The 11,370-nt window shown below is 53.4% G+C and overlaps 4 protein-coding genes across 4 annotated transcripts; 3 read left to right on the top strand and 1 right to left on the bottom strand.

The window, feature by feature from the left end:
• Positions 1–1,313: 1,313 nt before the first annotated feature.
• On the top strand, positions 1,314–3,360 carry PHSY_001920 (siderophore iron transporter; the record flags this gene model as incomplete). The annotated part of the gene is made up of 2 exons (XM_012332546.1): positions 1,314–1,695; positions 1,784–3,360. The coding sequence occupies 2 exons, from the start codon at positions 1,314–1,316 to the stop codon at positions 3,358–3,360; spliced, it is 1,959 nt and encodes a 652-aa protein (XP_012187936.1).
• Positions 3,361–4,318: 958 nt separating this feature from the next.
• Positions 4,319–5,707, top strand: PHSY_001919 (hypothetical protein; the record flags this gene model as incomplete). The annotated part of the gene is made up of 3 exons (XM_012332545.1): positions 4,319–4,865; positions 4,969–5,204; positions 5,300–5,707. The coding sequence occupies 3 exons, from the start codon at positions 4,319–4,321 to the stop codon at positions 5,705–5,707; spliced, it is 1,191 nt and encodes a 396-aa protein (XP_012187935.1).
• Positions 5,708–6,094: 387 nt separating this feature from the next.
• On the bottom strand, positions 6,095–8,753 carry PHSY_001918 (likely ferric reductase; the record flags this gene model as incomplete). The annotated part of the gene is made up of 5 exons (XM_012332544.1): positions 6,095–6,633; positions 6,724–7,267; positions 7,603–7,686; positions 7,808–8,468; positions 8,617–8,753. The coding sequence occupies 5 exons, from the start codon at positions 8,751–8,753 to the stop codon at positions 6,095–6,097; spliced, it is 1,965 nt and encodes a 654-aa protein (XP_012187934.1).
• Positions 8,754–9,325: 572 nt separating this feature from the next.
• Positions 9,326–9,601, top strand: PHSY_001917 (hypothetical protein; the record flags this gene model as incomplete). Its single annotated transcript, XM_012332543.1, has 1 exon — positions 9,326–9,601. One exon carries the CDS (start codon positions 9,326–9,328, stop codon positions 9,599–9,601), a length of 276 nt encoding a protein of 91 aa, XP_012187933.1.
• Between the last annotated feature and the right edge of the window lie 1,769 nt (positions 9,602–11,370).

Here is an 11,370-nt window from a genome sequence, read left to right as displayed (position 1 = left end):
CCTACCTCCTATGTCCTCGCTCGACGACATCTGATTGGTCCAAGAGGAACACACTTCTTGCCAAGAAATAGTTGGCACCTCGCAAACGACACATTTCGCTCCTTGATTGCCAGTACGCAAGCGGCGGGCAGGCTAACGTTGTATGCTCGTGGGATGAGACAAGCCTCTCTGAATGCATTTGCATCACAAAAGCACATGAGAAACCCTCCTGTACGACTTGACCATTGGGGAGCCGTATGGAACGAGAAAGCCTGAACCGAAACCTGGGTGACCCAGATCGACTTATTTCCCCTTTTTTCTTTTTCTTTTTATTTAAATAATAATAATTGCATCGTGGTGCACCCCAAAACAGAGACTCGTTTGGCGACAAAGTGTCTAGCCGACGTCTTCAATGAAAGCTGCAGGCTCGCTGCCCTGGCATGCGCTTAATCCTCGCTTATGCTTTGAGTCCACGCTTTGTGTCGTTTTATCAGATAATGATTCGTTGGAGCAAATTGCCGCCCCTCGAGACCCAAAGAGACTCGCCATGCGGGCTTCATCTTGAAGCGAGCACGCACGTACCACACCGGCGACAGTGCACAACGACCGCTTCTGAAGCTCGGAAGATCACGGAACTACCTTCTCGTTGCTGTCGGTCGTCAACGAGCCGAACAGGATTCAGCTGCACTGTTTCAATCATGCAAATCTTCGAGCGGCCAATCACCATTCTGCAAGCACATGCTAATGTCTGATTCTTTGTCCACCTCACAGTCTCTCCGCCCGACAACCGAGCCGGCTTAAGCAACTCAACTAGCCGTCTTACTGTGACCAGACTGTTGCGACTAGCTTAAAGAAAAAATTTCCGAGTTTGTTATGCCAAATTTCGGGCTGAAGCAATGTTCTTGCCCTTATTTTTCGTTCGAAGCTTCCCTCGCTCAACATTTGACAAGACGAAACTCCTGAGCTGCAACCTCGCGGTTGAGTGACTTGTACCTGCGCCACTGTGCCAACGAGTTTGACAAGTTTCTAATCTCGAAGTAGGCGACGAGCCAGGCTGGGAAGATTCTTGCCTGCTGCAAGGTACTGCCGAGCTCTCTTTACCATAGCCGCTCCGTTCGTTTGCCACCGCTCGCAGAGCAGGGGTACAAGGCGGTCCGAGTTGAGTACCTGCAGAATACCCGAGCTGCTCGCTCGCTGAAACAAGAAGTGAATACATAAGGACATCAATCCTTCATTTCCCAGCACGAATTGTCCTCCATCACAAAGCAGACCATCCCCTTCCGTTCAGGCTGTCGACGCTATCCCAGTTGCAGACTTTGCCCCTGTCAACAACCATGTCGACCAAGCACCAGGATGATCTGGAGCCGCGTGCTTCTTCCTCAAGCGACGCCTCGCCCTTCAAAGACCCTGATGTTCCTGCTGACCGAACCACATCAGTGCACAGTAACAAGCATAAGGTGAGCGCTGTTCGCGATGCCGATGCGTCGAGCGCACATGAAGGTCAGCAGCCAGGCGTGAGCCGTATCGAAGCGCTTTATCGGGTCTTTCCACGAAACCACCCGGTGGTCTGGTTGGTCTACGCCAGTCTGGCCGCGGTGGCCATCTGCTTCTCTCTGGATCAGTCTACTACGGCTGCCTATCAGTTGTACGCAACCAGAACGCTCGGAAATCACGCCAAGCTGTTTGGTGTCATTGCTACAGTCGAGGCCATCATCAGTAAGTTTCTCTCCATCTTTTTCGCTCTTACGCTTGAATGGCATTGTGTATTGACGTGGTCTCCTCTGCTACCTCGTGATTCAACCAGACGCGGTCTCCAAGCCGTTCCTGGCCAAGATTTGCGACGTTTTTTCGCGACAGACTGCTTACCTGTTGGTGGCCGTCTTTTACACGGTCGGCTTTGTTGTGGTGGCATCGGCCCAGACACCTGGCGCTTTTGCCGTTGGAAGGATCATCACCGAAGTTGGCCAAGCGGGTTTCGATCTGGTGACCGACATTGTCGTTGCGGATTTGAGCCCACTTGAATGGCGAGGTGTTGCCACAGCCTTGACTTCGTCGCCTTACATCCTGCTACCCTGGGTGGGCAACTTGATCCAAGCACGTCTCAACACACCTGATCGTCCCGAAGGCTGGCGATGGGGCTACGGCATGTTTGCGATCATGGCACCCGTCTGCGTTGCTCCTATCATCCTTGTTCTCATGTACGTGGATCGCAGGGCACGACAGGCAGGAGAACTCTCGTTTGCTTCAAGTCGACTCGAGACGCGGCGTGCGCAGGAACACGGCACACTCGAGGTGCGCCGAGACACGCTCAAGCAGCGATACGCCAACTTGGTCCAGCTTTGCAAGGAGATGGACTTGGTCGGCCTTTTCCTTCTGGCACTGTCGTTCGCTTTGATCCTTGTCCCATTCAGCATCTACAAGGATGCCGATAAGCAGTGGCGCAACCCATCGATCATCGCCATGTTTGTCTGCGGCGGTGTCATCCTTGGCATGTTCATTGCCTGGGAGATGCTCTACTCGTCGCACCCGGTGATGAACAAGCGAGTGTGGTACAACCGGACCTTCCTGCTTGCTGTTACCATCGACATCTTTTACTTCATGGGCGGCAACATTCGATCGACCTACTACGGCAGCTTTGTGCTGGTCGGAACCAATCTTTCCACTAGCAATTGGGGCTACGTCGTCAATGCACTTTCCACGAGTGCGCTGTCGCTCTTCGGTCTCCTGGCTGGTCTGTACCTTCGCTTTTTCCATCGGTACAAGTTCCTCCAAATTGGCGGCCTGATGATCCGAATCGTCGCCATGGGCTTGTACCTGTACGGAAGAAATGGCAACCTGACCACCATGGTGGTGGCCTGGTCCCAGGTTCTCAACTCGCTCGGCGGTGCTTGTTCGGTGGTGGGCACCCGTGTTGCCTCGCAAGCCTCGGTCCCGCATCAGGATCTCGCCTCGATCATTGCACAGCTGGGCATGTGGACACGTCTTGGAGGCGCCATCGGCTCCGCCATTGCGGCGGGCATCTGGACAGGCACGCTGCCGAACCACCTCGCCGAGACTACTTTGACGGCTGCTCAGCAGGCCAAAATCTACGCAAGCCCGACTTCGGTCAAGACGGCGTACCCTTGGAACTCGGCTCTGCGCAACCAGATCAATGCTGCCTTCAGCAAGACAATGACGCCCATCTTTATCACGTCGCTTGTGCTCGCGTTCATTCCGCTGGCGGCAGGTCTGGTGATGCCCAACTACTACCTGGGCAAGACGCAGAACGCAGTGGATGGTACCGACAATTCCGGTCAAGTCATCGAGTCGCCCGAGAACAACCCCAACGCCAAGATTAACAAACAGAAGAGCATCTTTGCTCGCTTTAGGGGCAGCAAGTGATCGCCTCTGCCGAAGCTGAAGAAGTTAGAGAAGAGGGCGAAAGTGCTAAAATCAGGACTAAACACAGAGAGACGATGGCTTTGATTCGCTTTGCTTTCGTTGGTAGGTCTGCAGAGGAAGCTGCGTGTACAAACGATTGATCTCTTGGCTTTTTACAACATCAAATCTTGGCCCCCTGCATCAGTTCGTGTACGAAAGCTAAGAACGCCGACGACAGCGTCGTCTTTTTTGCCATTATCCGGACCGAAGATTCCCGGCGTGTTTGCGCTTGATTTGCTAGCAGGTTCCCTCCCGCGAGCTATGCTCTTCGGGACAAACAGGAAGATTTGTTCCCTTTGCCGAGCAGCAAAGACGGTGCACCGTGCTGTCTGTGCCTCTGGCCACTAATGAGAAGATTCTGGGTGTCGAGAGAACAGGGGAAAAGAAGAAAAAAAATTGAAAAGAAAAGAGAATTGAGAAAATCCCCCACTCTGACATATTCAGCCCTTCAGTTGTGAACAGATCGAATTACAGTGTTTTCCCTCTTATCAGATAATTTCTAGCGAGGTTCGTGCAAAAATGCGTGCATAGAGAAAGGCGAAACCACTCTGTGATTGGGCGGCAGTGGTGCACTACCGTCGGAAGCGATTCTGCTTGTGGGACTGTCGTTGGTGAAGTCACTCACAAAGGCCGTGGGCACGAGTCTCAGACTTTCCAGGCCATGCGGTTACCGGAACACACACGCAGCAAAGTCCTCGCTTGGCGGGTGCGGCGAGCGGGCTTGTTCGAGACTCTGCGTGTGCGTTGTTTCGACAGAGCATCCTTTCTTGGGCGACCTTGCCCCTTCGCCCACCTTTGTTCCATTATCTTCCCTTCGTGATTAGCTTATCCTCGTGTATGGCCTTGCCGTTGGCCCACCTATCCGCTCAACATCACCTCTATTTACCCCGCCGCTTTCTTATTTGCGCTACTCGCAGTCATGACTATCGATATGACACACCCTTCGGGTCCCACAAGGAGGATCGCGGTGCTGGGAGCATCGTATGCTGGACACCGAGCGATCCAGGTGCTAGTTGCAAGCCTACCCGACGACTGGCAAGTGGTCGTCCTCGAGCGCAACACACATGCCAACCATCTGTACGCTTTCCCAAGGATGAGCGTCGTGCGCGGTCACGAGCAAAAAGTCTTCATCCCATACACCAACATGTTCAAACCGGCAGGTGCACACCACGTTCAGCACGTCTTGCTGCACGCCAACATCTTGCAGCTGGACCAGGATCGCCGTCGAGTATCGTACGAACTGATCGACGACAAGGGTGCCGGCGTGCAATGGTTGCAGTGGGACTATCTGGTCTACGCTCTCGGCAGTCATCTGCCTGACCCCATCAACGTCTGGAGCAGCAGCGAGCACGTCAGCAGGCATGACGGAAGCAAGAAGATGGGTATCAGGTGGCTCAAAGATGCACAGGATCGCATTCAACAGGCAAAGTCGATCGTCATTGTTGGAGGCGGAGCCCTCGGAGTGCGTGAGTTTCTCTGCTGCACGGTCTCGCACCCAGTTTCTTGTCATGCTCCGGTGAGTTCGGTACTGACAACGAGACCTAATTGTTTCCTTCCTTCTTCATTCAGAGCTCGCAACGGATATCGCCGTGACCTACGGTAGCTCCAAAAAAGTGACGCTGACCCATTCGCGCTCACAGCTGCTGCCTCGATTCGATCCATGGATGCACGAGAAAGCGGCAGCAAGGCTGATCGAACTCGGTGTCGAGCTGGTCTTGGGAAGTCGAGTTGACTTGAAGTCCGTAAGCGGCGACAAGAGTTCGTTCAGGTTGATGGACGGACGTCAGCTGCAAGGCGATCTGACGGTATGTATCGACATTCTTTATCAAGAGCTTTGTCCAATCTAGGGAAAGAGCTTCTGCTGTTGACACTGCCATAACATTCTTCTTGCTTCGCTCAGCTATTCTGCCTCGGTCAGACACCAAACACTCGATTCTTGGACGCTTCGTCATTGACCGAATCCGGCATGGCCAGAGTGGATCGCACGCTCCGACTGTCCAACAATGACCGCATCTTTGTGATTGGTGATGCAGCAGATGCGTTTGGCGCCATCAACGCAGGACACACCGCCTGGGATCAAGCCGAAGTGGCTGCAAACAACATTCTCGCTCTCATCAACTACCCTCAAGCCGAACTGCAAGTATACAACCCTACTCCACCGGCCATCAAAGTGTCGCTTGGAATCGACCGGGCCATTCGACAGACACAGAAGGGGGAGCTCATCGAGGTGGACAGTGGCTCGATCGATCTCAACTCGACCAGCATGTGGACCCGACGCGGTCTTGGCACCGACGATCTGTGGCTTTAGTGGCCGTCACTCTTGTTGTGCGAAGTCCAAAGAGCCTCTTCTGCACTTAAAGGCGGTGATTTCTTGACAAAACGCGACCGACTGGAATAGATACAGCATGAAACATTCTCATTCAACAACGCTAGAAGGAAATGTAGGAGACAAAGCACCAAGGATGCATGGCGCACGCCCCTGACCGAACTCAAGCACAGGTGCTTGCATGTAGCACACGGCAAAGAAGCAGTCGATAAGCTTCAGGAGAGCGATCCAGCCATCACATGATTCAAAATACATTCCATTACGTGATTATACGGCGTTGAAATTTTGTTTTTCCCTGACGCAGCTAAACCTTTGACGGCTTCAACTCGCGCTTCGGAAACGTCCTCTCGGAGCGAACAGCGGCACAGCTTACCAAGTAAAGCATTCTTCCACCAGCTCGACGTTGACTCCCCTCTTGAGCAGGCCAATAGTTTCGTACCTGACGTCGTCACACAAACTGGATGGCCCGCAGAAGGCTACCTTCAACGTTCGATCGTGCTTGCGCGCCAGCAGCCTCTCGTCCAGGTGTCCAAACAGAGACGACGACAACGAACGAGGTCGCCCGTGAAATCGGAACACCTTCACCAAATCGCCCTCGACGCCGCCTCGGAACAGCTTCTCCTGTCCTTTGTTGTCGTCGATCTCGTCTGCGACGTGCGACAAGACTGGAAGCACAGCGACCTTGTCGGTCAGCTCGAATTCGGATCGAGGGGTCGAGATTTCTCCATCTTGAGCGGTGCTGGACTCTTCCTTTTTTATCAAGCCCAGTGCGACCGGATCAGGCAGGGCCGCCGTGGTGGCCGAGGTGACGAAGACGTCCATGCTAAACCGGCAGCCTTTCAAACGTTGCTCGTCCTGTGCCTGTTGTACAAGGTCATCAAATGCCTCAGCAAGCAATGTGAGCGTGCCTGGACTCCAGTGAAGCAGCAATGTCGAGGACAGTTTGTGTCAGCGAACAATTCACGGTGAGTCAAGAATGAATGTAGCTTACGACTTACTCTCGTGTCGAACGATCCAGACCAGCTTGCACGAGTTCAGACTTGATTTGTCAACGGCGCTCAGGCAAGAAGTGAATGCTGCGACGAAGAGCGGCCAGCAAAAAGTGATACCGATTCCTCCCGCCACCAATACGAGCTCCGTGGTAGACTCGCCGATCTCTGGCGCCGTTCCAAAGGGCCCTTCGATCAGAATGGCAATGCTGGGCTGATCGGCGAATGCGTCGATCTTTTCGATGTCCTTGTCCACGTCGTTCGTCTTGTTCGATTTGACCGCGTGGTGAGCGAGCTTGCGCGTAAGTCCTCCTTCAGTCTTGATCAGAAGGTCAATGTTGCCTCGAGACGGATCTTCTTTCGAAATGCCGGTCGCGAAAACAGTGAAGGGATGCTCGCCCACCCACTGCAAGCGTGGAATCGTGATTCTGACATCGTCCCCCGCTGCAACGCCTCGAAACAGAGTTGGCGGCTGGTCGGCAAAGCGAAGCTTACTCGCCGGAACCGAGATGCGAAGCCTGGTGTAGTCCGCGTCGACGCCGTACGCTTGAAGCTGAGCGGAAGCACATTCGATCAGAGCAGCACAGCTCCTTGATGAGGCATTCGATCGCGACCTGAACGAGAAGGAAAGATATGTGCGTGCTGCCCACCGAATGACACGGTCGAAGGCCCAGAACGCGGCAGCAAGCTCGGTCATCACTTTGAACGCGCCATACTGCGTCCATTCGACCCGGCCGGAGTATGAAAGCAAGTGAGTGTAAACCAAGTATTAGTCAACTGCCGTTGCTTTCCAACCGAGTTTCTTTGGCCTTGTCTACTGCCTCTCGAGTCGTTGGAACGCCTTGTCGAGGAGATGGACAGCTTCATCGATTGTATGACTAGACTTACCGGACCATAGTCTATCAAAGCGATGTGTAAGTAGGTACCGAGGATTGCAAAGACTGCCATAAGGATGTGCAGCATGACGAACACCTGAGCGAATGTTTTCCACAACAGTGTCGTGAGCAAGCAGAGGGTTCAGCATCGAGCGTCATCGCGCTTTCGCAGCTTGTGTCCGCTGAGCGGGCTACCGTAAACAGATCCATGCACTTACCTCATAGTGCCGTTCGCGGAGTGTTCGAAGAGATAAGATTATCAGGCCGAAGCCCATGGCGAGTCCGACAATGCCCCACCGTATGTAAGTCTCGGCGAGCATCTCTTTCACGCCGTCCGGATACGCGGCATAGACGACAGTGTACGCCACAGCGTGGATGAAGATGTGAGCCCAAAAGCATCGAGCGATCCAGCGATGATAAAGCATCAAGCTATTTTGTCCGAGACCAGAGACGATAGCCAGAGGTGTGCGCTTACTGGCCATGAGGACAAGCAAGGGGAGCTGAGCGGCTCCCAGAACACCAGTGCGATCTGCCAACGCACGACAGATCTGTGCCGACTTGCTGTCGATCGACGTCGAGCCTGCAATAGGCTCCAGCAGCTTGTAGAATGCGACGAGCGGTAGAAAGTTGACGAAGAAAAGACCCGAGATGACCATCCCTTCGCCTCGCAGTGGAAGGTGAAGCGTGAGCCAGCGGAGACCAGGCAGAGTAACGACGGTGGCATGTTTGCGGCTGAGCAGAGGATGCTCCCAGAGGTATGCTCGGAAGAGTCGAAGTTTATGCTTGAGGTGATTGTGCAGCGATTGTGCAGCCCACGCCAGTAAATTGTTGAAGGCAGCTGCCAAGATTAAAACCACAAAAAGACCGTACATGGCAAACCTGAAAGAAGGGGGAAAGGTGCGAATCGTCAAGTCAGTAAGCCAGGATGACAACGCTATGAAGCGGTGATTAAGGTCGGTGCCGCGCCGCCACCACACGGGCTCCTCGTGGACGAGCCCCAAAAGCTGATGCGGACTGCTGAACTCACGCTGCAAGGCAAGGCACCTTCATGGAGTTGTAGTAGTAGCTTTGATATGCCACGAGTGAAGGTCCTTGTTCATCGGGAGGAAGCGTGTCGATGTACTCCAATGCTTCGGGACTCATCGTCCAGGGATTTGGGATCATTGTGACTGAGTCAGGCCTCCTAGTCAGCAATAGCAGTTCGGGCTAGGGCAATCAACGGAGAAGGTAAGTCAGGCTACTTCGTCTCTGGCTTGTACAATCAGAGATGAAGGCGAGGATGCAAAGATTCGGACTGAGGGAAAAGTGGGAACTCTTGACTTTGAGACCAGGCTGGAAACATACGTCTTTTATAGAGGTCTCTGCAGGATTGCGAAGATTCGTGTAAGGTTCCCACGCAAGACTCTTCAAGTCCCTGGGACGGCTTGCGCAGATGTCCTGTAACGACACTTGCTTGAAGGTCTGTTTTGCTCCAGTAGGCTTCCTGCTAGCAGTCGGACAGCAGACGAGCTGAACGGGAAGAGACGGATCGAGTCTCTGAAAGGAAGATTCACTTCGGGTCACGAAAGAGGCTGACGGCAATAAGAACGATACTTGCCCTTGTACTACTGCCCGAGACTCAAATGTGTATCAAAACAAAGGGGGAAAGGTAGTCGAGAAATAGGAACCTCGACAACACAGCTGATTGGTTCAAGGGTGTCCTGTCTGTGACGGGGCGAGAACCAGTCTCACTCAGCATGCGCATCGGAGACCAGAGCCACGAGTGGCCGCCGGACAAAGAGAGCCACGCTGCACCCCGCTTCGAGCCTACGGACAGTTGTAACCGAGCAGGCGGAGGTGATGCGGCTGCAAGAGCTCATGCATCGTGTGATAAATCTCCCCGTGAAACGAAAACGGGGCTGCGGAGGCATAATCCGAATGCAGCAACTTGTTCCGAGGCACACATTGTCCGGTCCCGTCGCACGAGCACAGTTCAATTGGCTCCTTCCCACAACAGCGATACCTCGGCATGAGTGTCTGTAGGCGAGCCGACCTCTGAGTTGCTGCTTAGCGACACTGAGCTGCATCGCAATGTGCAGCTTTTGCTGTGAAGTGAACACTTACGCAATTCTGCAAGCATGGCATCGATGGCAGATGGCATACATCGAATGAGCACCATTTTTTAAGCCCAGTGGTAAATGCTTTTCACGGACCGATTTTGTCACGGAAGAGCGAAACTGCCTGAACGGCTACATAGCGCCTCGCAGTGTACGGCACACACTTGGCAATCTGCGGTCCAATGTGTATGGAGGATGTGCTCGCACGCGAACAAAATTGCGCGGAGATTGAAGTGCATGCGGGAGACGGCGAAACTTATCAGATTTGCGCTCGCTCACCACTGCAACTCGCTCCAATCAGATAAGAGCTTGTTTGCGAATTTGGGCGGGCTGTCAAACAATGCGTTTGCTGCACCCCCGAACCGTCCCGACCAGTGCATGCTCATTGGTGACTCATTTTTTGTTCGTCTTCCCTTCAGTCGCAACTGCAAGCCTCATTTTTGCTGAGAGCTATGCGAACATTGCGTGCTGCGCGGCGTAATCTCTCAGCGTGCCCTATGAAGGATTGCACGATCTGTTGAAATCAACACTCGACAATCAGGTCGATGCATCGAACGTCTCAGGGATTTCTTGCCGGTATGGAGCAGTCCAAAAGCCTGGCCACTGAGCTGCTGACCGAGCGTAAGATTGGCAACAAGACCATTTTGCTTTGCTGGCCCCTGTTGGAGGCCATCGCCAATGGCGGACCCAACACAACTGGAGACGTTGGCATTCGTTGTCGTTTTGGGACATTCAAGCACCCTGTTGCCTGCCGTATCCCGTGTGAACATCAACGGCAATCCGTTGCAGGTGTCGGTCCAGGGCATTAGCCCCATTGGCAGGCAATGTGCTATATTGATTGCCAGCCCCTTTCTTCCCGCTGCAAAATGTCGGCCGGGCAAATCATTGTTGTTCGCTTTTGTCCTTATTCTATCAAAGAGGACCCAGCGATCTGTGGGATGGTCTCTCACATCGTTTGGACTTGGTCAAAACTGATTGCGCAACGGCTAATCTGATCATCGACATTTATCACACTGGCTCATCCGACAATGCGATAGATTTACGACTCTGCACTGCGTGCACTCAAACAAGAGACAGCCGGAGGACAAGGCCGCTTGTGTTCAACGTAATGAGGACTGCATGCATGGTTGATGGACAATTGAGGGAAACTTGGTGACTACCAAAATCATCTTCAACGTCCTCACCGTCATTTTGGCACTTCCATTCAAGGTAGTCATTGGGGTGGTTGCTCGGACGCGGTGTGAAATACAAAAAGAAATTCAAACCTGAGACGCGTCTGTATTCACCTGAGGGACGGTCTGCTTCAAGGAAAGTTGGAATTTGTAGTGAGCAGGGGGACGGTCTGCTTCAAAATGGAGGACGGTCCATTACAGGTCCAAGGACGGTCTGGTACAAGCTGAGGGACGGTCCAATACAAGCTGGTGCGCAGGTGGCAACAAACCTCTGCACCGTCACCGTCACCACTACTCAGCCATGCCACACTTCACCTGCCCCATCTGCAAGTTCAGCTACGCAGCTAGCAACATCACCAACCACATAGGCAAAGCACACCATGGAGAGTGCGTCAGCCAGGCTGCAGCAGCTGCGGTGGGGTTGGTGGCATGTATGTGCGGACAGGTGGTGATGAGTTAGGGTTAGGGTTAGGGTTAGGGTTAGGGTTAGGGTTAGGGTTAGGGTTAGGGTTA

Source organism: Pseudozyma hubeiensis (genome assembly GCF_000403515.1).
Source record: "Pseudozyma hubeiensis SY62 DNA, scaffold: PHS21, whole genome shotgun sequence".
In the NCBI taxonomy this organism is placed as follows: Eukaryota; Fungi; Basidiomycota; class Ustilaginomycetes; order Ustilaginales; family Ustilaginaceae; genus Pseudozyma; species Pseudozyma hubeiensis.
This window is presented reverse-complemented; position numbering and strand designations above follow the sequence as displayed.